Source organism: Octopus bimaculoides, chromosome 23 (assembly GCF_046866305.1).
Source record: "Octopus bimaculoides isolate indiv1 chromosome 23, ASM4686630v1, whole genome shotgun sequence".
Lineage (NCBI taxonomy): Eukaryota > Metazoa > Mollusca > Cephalopoda > Octopoda > Octopodidae > Octopus > Octopus bimaculoides.
Window position 1 is genome coordinate 27,519,576 of NC_142950.1, and position 10,000 is coordinate 27,529,575.

The window sequence follows — 10,000 nt, forward strand, 5'->3', positions numbered from 1 at the left end:
ACTACTACTACTACTACTACTACTACTACTACTACTACTACTACTACTATTACTACCACCCACAACAATAATCTTTTGTACTCTAGGCTCAAGGCCCGAAATTGTTGGAGAGGGAGCCAGTCGATTAGATTGACCCCAGTACGTAACTCGTACTTGATTTATCGACCCCGAAAGGATGAAAGGCAAAGTCGACCTCGGCGGAATTTGAACTCAGAACGTAAAGACAGACGAAATACCGCTTTGCATTTCGCCCGGCGTGCTAACGTTTCTGCCCGCGTGCCGCCTTCTGCCCATAACAATAATACAAGCATTGACGAGAGCAATGATTATAATGATAATAATGATAATAATTAACGATTTCTTTATATAGACAAAATATTTTTCCTTATGTATATACACATATCTATTATATCATATATATATATATATATATACATATACATATATATGTATGTATGTTTGAAGAAATTCAGTCTGTGCGATATTCTTTGCCTTTCTCATTAGGGCTTTAGCGACATCAGTGAAGTGAAAAATTAACAATTGAGAATCGATGCTGGATCGATTTACTTTACAACGCTGTGGGCTTGCTTTTTCTCTCTTTGTACAGCGTTATTATTATTTTAATTAAATGATGTTTAATTAATAATAATCAATGTCTTCTATATATATATATATAGAATTGTTATTATTACTGATTTCTTTTTGACTAGGCACAATATCTCATGTTTGTTTTATAGGAAAGAAAGTAGCATTGTGATGTTAATGCTGTTTCTCAAAGCAATAGCGACACAATAAATAGAAAGAAGTGAAATTACTTAATTTTAAATCGGAATGTCTGGATCATTTCTAATATGTGATGATACGATCCAGCCGAGTGTACTACAACAACGTGTGGTTTAACTACGATGACTATTTTCACTACGATTAAGGGGCATATTGATTGAGAATTATATCTGGGATAGCAAAGTAGATAAAGGAAGAAAGTGGTTGTAAGATGTATGATGTTTGTGGCTTTCCAAGAACATTAAATAATACTGATTTCTGTTCAGTTATCACAAGGCCAATTATTTATCGATGACATCCTTGGAAGAATGGATGAAAGGAAAAAAAAAAAAAAAAAAATTAAAAAGTCGGCCTTCAGCGTGATTTGAACTCTGGAGCTACAAACATGAAAATTAAACAGAGTAAAAATATCACTCAGTAACGACCATTATTCACCGCCTTTGTAGAAAGCATTGGTAACAAGGATAGAAAATTTAGAAAGAGTGGGAAAGAAAAAAGAGAGGTGAAAGATATAGTCAATTGACTTCCCATCGAGGGGAAAATTGAAAAAGTAGTGGAGGTATTTTGGCCCCGACCGGATTTGAACTCAGGATGCAGAGGGACGAAACTAAATAGTGTTAAGGCATTAAATCCGAGGCACCGTACCGGTTCTGTCGTTATTTAATATTATTATTATTATTATTATTATTATTATTATTATTATTATTATTATTATTATTATTATTATTATTATTATTATTATTATTATTATTATTATTATTATTATTATTTGTTTGGGTGTTGTTTTGGTAGGCAACATTAATTACAAGGCCTCTGAGTTATATGAAAGTGTGAAATGGTAAGTATTGTGTAACGTTCATGCATTCCCTAATAATAATAATAATAATAATAATAATAATAATAATAATAATAATAATAATAATAAACTATATGTACATTAAACTGAATGAACTGAACTGGTATTTGGAAAGGGTGGTGGTGATAAGTTTGTTTTCAATATTGATATGTTGTGATATATATATATATACATGTATATATAACGTATATATGTATATACATAATTTACATTCATAATATATATATATATATATATATATATATATATATATATATATATATATATATATATATATATATATATATATATATATATATATATATATATATATATATATATATACATGTGTGTTTATAAAGGATAAATATGTCGTTATGCCGCGGAGCAAATGTGACAAACAGAAACAATTACTTGACCTTTTGTGATTATAGATATTCATCAACGGACGCCAAGCCCTATTGACTTGAAGTGGGGTGAGTTTTAACGTTCGTGCCTTTTCCAGGATATTAGCAGCGCGAATGAAAGTGAAAAATGCTAAAACCAGGAATCGGATATGTATATATACATACATACAAATATATATATATATATATATATATATATATGCATATGCATATATATCTATATATGTGCAAATCAATATCTATGTATAAATATATACCTTTAGCATATGTATATATTCCTAAGTGTGCATTGATATATTTATATGTGTATGCATATCTATATCTATATATACATACATACATATTATATAATCATATATATATATATATTCATATAAATATGTATAAATATAAATATAAGTAGAAATATGTGTAAATATGTGGGTGTATATTTATTCATAAATATATAAATATAAATGTTTAATAAGGTGTGTATATATACACGTGTATATACTTATGTGTGCGAATATACGTATATATACATGAGTTTATATGATATATATATATATATATATATATGTTCATATGTTCACGACTATGAGCATATGTAAACCTTTAAATATTATATTTTGTGTAAATCGGGGATCGTGTATCCATATGTATATTTATTGTGTGTATTTGACTATAATACTTTTTAGATTTACAATGCTCAATATATATATATATATATATATATATATATATATATATATATATATATATATATATATATTTGGGAACCTTAGCCATACTCAATGAAGCACCACTCGGTGATGGTGGTGTGGTTATCATTGAAATAACAGGATTGCCGTTCTCCTCGTAGTTGTCCCTTCTCGGTGTTTCTATCCATTATTTGTTATTATTTTTTTTTTCCTTTGCAACCACCAACATTATATCCATCAACAATAAATCACCAGCATCAACACCAACACCAACACCAACAAATTATTTCCAGATTTACTACCACTATAGCTATTACTACTAATGCCAACATGAACAACATGGCTGACAGTTATTGCATTTACATTAACGCTTTTAGTCCCGTCGCCATCTTTGTGACCGTGATGCTATGAATACGACCGAAGGCTTTCTTTAAACGAGGGCTCACATGGGGTTGAATTCCACATAATAGTGGGCGCAATAGATTTCCACAGTTATTTCATTCAGGCTTTAGAGATCACACGACAGGATTTTAGAAGATAGACAATAAATAGGATAAATACATTTGTCTACATATAAGAGGACATGGCAGTTGTTAAACATCTCAAAATATTCAACCCTTACATACGTTAAGTTTATATATATAATGTTTAGTCTATATATATATAGACGTGCATCTATGCCCGTGAAACATTGATTAATGCAGACCGACGTCACGAACTTTTAATAAAATCATTTAACCTCAACGTCACGTATTTGACTACCACCTTTCTTACATTTCTACATCTAGCTTGCGTGTGTGTGTATGTGTGTGTGTATGTGTGTGTGTGTGTGTGTGTGTGCGTGCGTGCGTGTGTGTGTACAATTGTTTACTGGCTGTAGACATGCTTCGCTATTTTCATACCTCTTCAGAGAGATCTTTGTAAAAGCAAAAAATAGCGAAACGAGTCTGTAGGCAATAAGTTATTGGTTTTTCTCAATAAAATATGCTCTACACTAATTTCCTTAATTTGTGGACTCCCTAATATTACGATCTCTTATATATGTATATATATATATATATATATGTAGATACACGTATGTTTGGATAGGTGGGTGTTGGTATTGGTACCGATAAAACGAGGTAAGCTCTGGCCAGTTTTCGTTGCGTCAGTGCCTATCCTATGTTGTGGAAGCTGTAGGCAGTGATGTTCATGGTTATAGAAGACGCTTGCTGTGCAACCATAAAGAAATCGTACGTGTGTATATTTGAGTATGTGTTTGTGTGTGTATGTGCGTGTGTGTATGTGTATGTGTATATATTGAAGCTGTGTATGTAAAGATATGTGTAACTAAGGTAGAAAGTGCTGGAAATTGTAGAGTTGGTGGTGTTGCTAGTGTTGGTAATATGGTAGTGGCTATAGTGGTAGCAGTAATGGTTGCAGTAATGGTAGTAGTAGTAGTAGTAGTAGTAGTAGTAGTAGTAGTAGTAGTAGTAGTAGTAGTATTAGTAGTAGTAGTAGTAGTAGTAGGAATAGTGGTAGTAGCAATAATAGTAGTGTTAGTAATAGGAACAGCAATAGTACTAACAGTAACAGTTAGTAATCGTCGTAGTAGTAGCAGAAGTAGTAGTAATAGTAGTAGTAGTAATAGGGGAAGCAGCAGCAGTAGTAGCAGTTATGGTGGTGGTGTTGGTGGTGGTGTTGGTGGTGGTGTTGGTGGTGGTGGTAGTAGTGATGGGGCTGATGTTGGTGATGCTGGTGGCTTTTGTGCGGATGGTGTGTGAGTTGGGGGAGGAGAGTGACGGAGGAAGAAGAAAGAGTGAGAAAGAGCGAGAGAGAGAGAGAGAGAGAGAGAGAGAAAGAGTGAGGGAGAGAGGGATAGAGAGAGTGAGAGGAAGAGAGAGAGAGAGAGAAAAAGTATCAGATCATTTCATATCTCTCCGACTTCTCTTTCTTCTTTACTCCCCCCTCACCTTACTCCTCTTATTAAAAAGAAAAAGAAAAAACATTAAACAAAACAAAAAAACATACTCCTACCGCCCCCTCCTACCTTCCCATCCATCTAGCCACCCAACCACCATACCAGCCAACCAATCATACTTAACCAATTGTCTTTTGAAGATAAAACAACAACAAAACCCCTCCCACTGAAAAATTCCCCCAAAATATATAACAAAACAAAACAAAACACCACCAGAAAAACATGAAGAAAACAGTAAAAACAAACATGGAGGAAGAGGATGAGGTAGAGTAGGAGAGAGGGAGGAGTGGAAAGTGTGTATGTGTGTGTGTCTTTGTATGTCCATGTGTGTGTGTGTGTGTGAGTGTCTGTATATGCGCGTGAGTATATTTTGTGTATGTGTCTGCGTGTTTGTGCAGGCATGCGTGTGTTTATATTTGTGCATAAGTGTTACGTAATTATGTATGACATATGTTTGTTTGAGTGTATATGTGTGTGTGTGTTTGCGTGCGTTTATATATGTATGTATGTATACGTGCATATATGTATATATGTGTATGTGCGTATGTGCATGTGTGTGTGTATGTATATACACACATATATATGTATATATATATATATATATATATAAATATTCATATAAACGTATTCTTATGTATGTATGTATGTATGTATGTATGTATATCTGTATGTGTGTGTGTGTGTGTGTGTGTGTGTGTGTGTGTGTGTTTGTGTGTGTTTATGCGTGAGGTTTGCAGGAACATCAGTTTTACAAATCAGATCAACAACGGGAAGTGGAAGGTGGAGGTGGGTGAGTGGCGGTGTGAGTAGATGTGTCGAAGAAAACGATAAACAGGAAAATGAGGAAGAGGGGGAGATAGTCATTTTGGCTAGGTGGCTGGCTGGCTGGCTGGCTGCTCAGTTGGTTGGTGGTTTCTAGTGGCTGGTTGGCTGGTTGCACATTCCGTTGGTAGGTTTCAGTTGTATTAAATTCGGATGAGTTCGGTTAAGTTCGGTTAAGTTCGGTTCGGTTTCAGTTACTAATACGCTATATAGCACAATATATATATAGCACATGGTGCGCGATGTGATGCGGCACAGTGTGCCACAGGTGGTTAGGGGGTATGTTTGTTTTTGTTTTGTTTTGTTTGGTTTTAATTTATTAACATCATCGTCGCCACCACCACCACCATCACCACCGCTACCGCCGCCGCCGCCGCCACCACCACCACCACCATCATCAATATTCTTCTCCTCCTCCTTCTCATCACCATCATCATTTTTCAGGATAATTGTTCGTTTCCGTTGTGCTGGTGGTGGTGGTGGCGGTGGTGGTGGTATCGATGGTACTGATAGTGGTATTTGGAGGTTATCAAAAAAAAAAAAAAAAATTAAATATTTTCTTTTTTCAAAAAGGTTTTCTCTTCTTTAGTGAGACGGGTATATGGGGGTGGGAACATAGGGAGAGGTGAGTGTGTATCATAAATAATTCATCTCTTCGGCAATTATTTCAATTTACAGGAACCCAGCAGTTGACGAAATTCTGCAAGTAGAAGAAAGATGACCATGAAACAATAGAAAACAATATGTATGTGTGTGTGTGTGTATGTGTGTGTGTGAGTGCGTATGTATGTGTGACAATATATGTGCGTGAGAGTATGAAAGTATGTTAGAGCGTGTGTCTGTGTGTTAGAATGTATGTGAACCTATGAGTCAATATTTATATCTTTGCAATAAACCGTAATTGGCTAGTCCCCTCCCACCAAATTTCCCACCAAATTTCAGGCCTTGTGCCTATAGTAGAAAGAATTATTATTATTATTATTACGTTTGCCTTTTGCTTTGTATTTGTACAGGTTGGCTCCAAGTTTCCCCCAGGGACCTCAAGAAACAAGTTAGAAGTTCATGTTGGTTATTATTATTATTATTATTATTATTATTATTATTATTATTATTATTATTATTATTATTTTATGTTTGACTTTTGTTTTGCATTTGTACAAGTTGGATCCAAGTCTCACCCAGAGACCTCAAGAGACAACAAGTTAGAAGTTCATGTAGGTGTTATGCCTAGGGTACCATATATTTGGATTTGTACATAGTGTTGTTCTAGAGAATGCTTAAGAAACCATAAGAAAATTATGTGTTTGCTTTAAAATTTGAGATCACATAGACAGTATTTTACGTAGGATATGGGCAGTTCCCATGAGCACTATCTTTTGAACTTCAGCCATTTTGGGGTTTCCTGGTATCTGAGCTAGGTAGTAATCAGCCCGTTTCGCTGTCATTCCCAGGGCACCTATGACAATAGGTATTGTTTTCGTCTTCAGATTCCACATTTTGCTAATTTCTATTTCAAGATCTTTATATTTGCTCAGTTTTTGGTAGGTCTTGACAGATTATTATTATTATTATTATTATTATCATTATTATTATTATTATTATTATTATTATTATTATTATTATCATTATTATTATCATTATTATTATTATTATTTTATGTTTGACTTTCGCTTTGCATTTGTAGAAGTTGGATCCAAGTCTCACCCAGAGACCTCAAGAGACAACAATTTAGAAGTTCATGTAGGTGTTATGCCTAGGGTACCATATATTTGGATTTGTACATAGTGTTGTTCTAGAGAACGTTTAAGAAACCATAAGAAAATTATGTATTATTATTATTATTATTATTATTATTATTATTATTATTATTATTATTATTATTACTATTATTATTATTATTATTATTATTATTATTATTATTATTATTATTATTATTATTATTATTATTATTATTATTATTATTATTATTATTATTATTATTATTATTATTCATTTTGTCCATCATGTACAAGTACGTGTGTTCATCATTATTACATTTATTTTATTCAACTTTAGAAAAACTGAATTATATCTTTGACATTTCCGAAGCGTGACTTTTGGCTCAACCGCTATTGATACTAACGCTTTCGTTAAAACGTAATCAAACGTTCGGTGCTCAATTTTAGTTCAATACTCAATGATATTTACAGAATATATATAAATATATAAAACATTACCATTAAAGTCTATTTTCCCATCATTATTGAGATCTGCTTCCCGGAACATTTCTTTAACATCTTCCTCTGAGATATTCTCTCCAAGACGTTTCATCACCTGTCGCAATTCCTGTTTATCTATGTAACCATTTCCGTCTATATCGAACACTCTGAATGCCTCTCGCGTTTTCTCGTCTACAGTCGGAGCACTTACTAGGTTATGTTGCGAGAATCTTTGCATCATCGTTAGGAATTCATCATATTCCACGAAACCATTTTCTGCAAAAGAAATGAAGTACGAAGTTATAAGAAGTTAGCGTTTATATATATAAATATATATATATATATTCTTTTACTCTTTTACTTGTTTCAGTCATTTGGCTGCGGCCATGCTGGAGCACCGCCTTTAGTCGAGCAAATCGACCCCAGGACTTATTCTTTGTAAGCCTAGTACTTATTCTATCGGTCTCTTTTGCCGAACCGCTAAGTTACGGGAACGTAAACACATCAGCATCGGTTGTCAAGCGATGTTGGGGGGACAAACATAGATACACAAACACACACACACACACACACACACACACACACACACACACACACACACACACACACACACACACACACACACACACACACACACACATATATATATATATACACATATACATATATACGACGGTCTTTCAGTTTCCGTCTACCAAATCCACTTACAAGGCTTTAGTCGAACCGAGGCTACAGTAGAAGACACTTGCCCAAAGTGCCACGCAGTGGGACTGAATCCGGAACCATGTGGTTGGTAAGCAAGCTACTTACCACAAAGTCACTCCTGCGCCTATGTATATATATATATATATATATATATATATATATATATATATATATATATATATATATATATATATATGTATGTATGTATGTATGTATGTATGTATGTATGTATGTATGCATGGTATTATGTGAGATCGAAGATAATCTTAAATCAAAAATCTGAATTTCAAAAATTGATTAATGGTAAAATAAGTTTAATTAAAAATAAATAAATGTAAGTCTTTATTATAATAATAGTCTAATCATCCACCCATTATATTCAAAAATTTAGTCAGTAATATAGGAAGACGCATACCAACCATATCTGCAGACGAGATAGCATTTCAAAATGCCGCGCCGTATTATAATAATGCATTAAAGAATAGCGGATTCTCGGAGAAGATCCAGTATAGTCAAAGCGCTACTAGCAATAATAGGACCAGTAGAACTAGATCTAGGAAAGTTTTATGGTTTAATCCGGGATTAAAATCTAACATTGCAGTAAAATCTAATATAGGGAGAGACTTCTTGAAACTAGTTTTTAGGTACTTCCAAGAAAACCATTAGTTCTTTAGGAATTTTTAATAGAAGAACGCTTAAGATTAGCTATTCTTGTTACAAAGGCTTCGGCTCTTTAATGAATCAGCACAACACCAAAACTATTAGAAGCAACCACAGTGCCAGAAATAACCCAAAATGTTGCAATTGTAAAGATCAAAGTTACTGTCCGTTACTGTCTCAATCTAAACTGTCCGACAAACGGGAACGTGAAACTCTTGAGTGGCAGTTTTTGTGATATTTTTGTGACGTTTTTGCAGCTTCAATAATAATAATAAAGCATATTACTCTACCTCTGGTATCCGAGTACTATTTTTACCCGTGCACATGTATATATATATATACATGTATATATGTATATATATATATATATACATGTGTATATATATATATATACATATACATATACATACATAGTCATACTTATGAAAAAAAGGATCGATATGTATAACCTTTTCACCTTCCATTAGTAAACGAAAACTCCTCCTCCTCCATATATATATATGCCGTATATGTGTGTACTTGTGCCTTTAGGCGTACTTATATGTTCAACTTTCTTTTTTCTTTGCTCCTCGTTTCACGTGACGTTGTTTACTGTATGGAACGAAAATATATACTGGATTTGGCCAAATATATTTGGTTGTAGCATCTGCTTTGCTAAAAGAAATATATTCTTACAGGCTTATAAGAAATATATTCTTATATTCTTTAAGGCGGCGAGCTGGCAGAAAACATTAGCACGCTGGGCGAAATGCTTAGCGGTATTTCGTATGTCTTTTACATTCTGAGTTCAAATTCCGCCGAGGTCAACTATGCCTTTCATCCTTTCGGGGTCGATAAATTAAGTACCAGTTACGCACTTAATCCCTTTGTCTGTCCTTGTTTGTCCCCTCTATGTTTAGCGCCTTGTGGGCAATAAAGAAATAAGAAATATATCCTTACATGCATACATA

The 10,000-nt window shown here is 33.6% G+C and overlaps 1 protein-coding gene across 7 annotated transcripts in view; it reads right to left on the reverse strand.

Annotated features, from left to right (window-relative positions):
* Positions 1–1,106: 1,106 nt before the first annotated feature.
* LOC106884094 (neo-calmodulin) overlaps positions 1,107–10,000 on the reverse strand; it is a 484,648-nt gene continuing 475,754 nt past the window's right edge. For all 7 annotated transcript variants that reach the window (XM_089340479.1, XM_089340481.1, XM_089340485.1 and 4 more), the window contains 2 exons: positions 7,704–7,961; positions 1,107–6,187 (listed from right to left, as the gene is read on the reverse strand). In XM_089340479.1, coding sequence (XP_089196605.1) covers positions 6,150–6,187; positions 7,704–7,961 — 296 coding nt within the window. In that variant the 3' untranslated portion in view covers positions 1,107–6,149. The remainder of the gene's footprint in view (positions 6,188–7,703; positions 7,962–10,000) is intronic.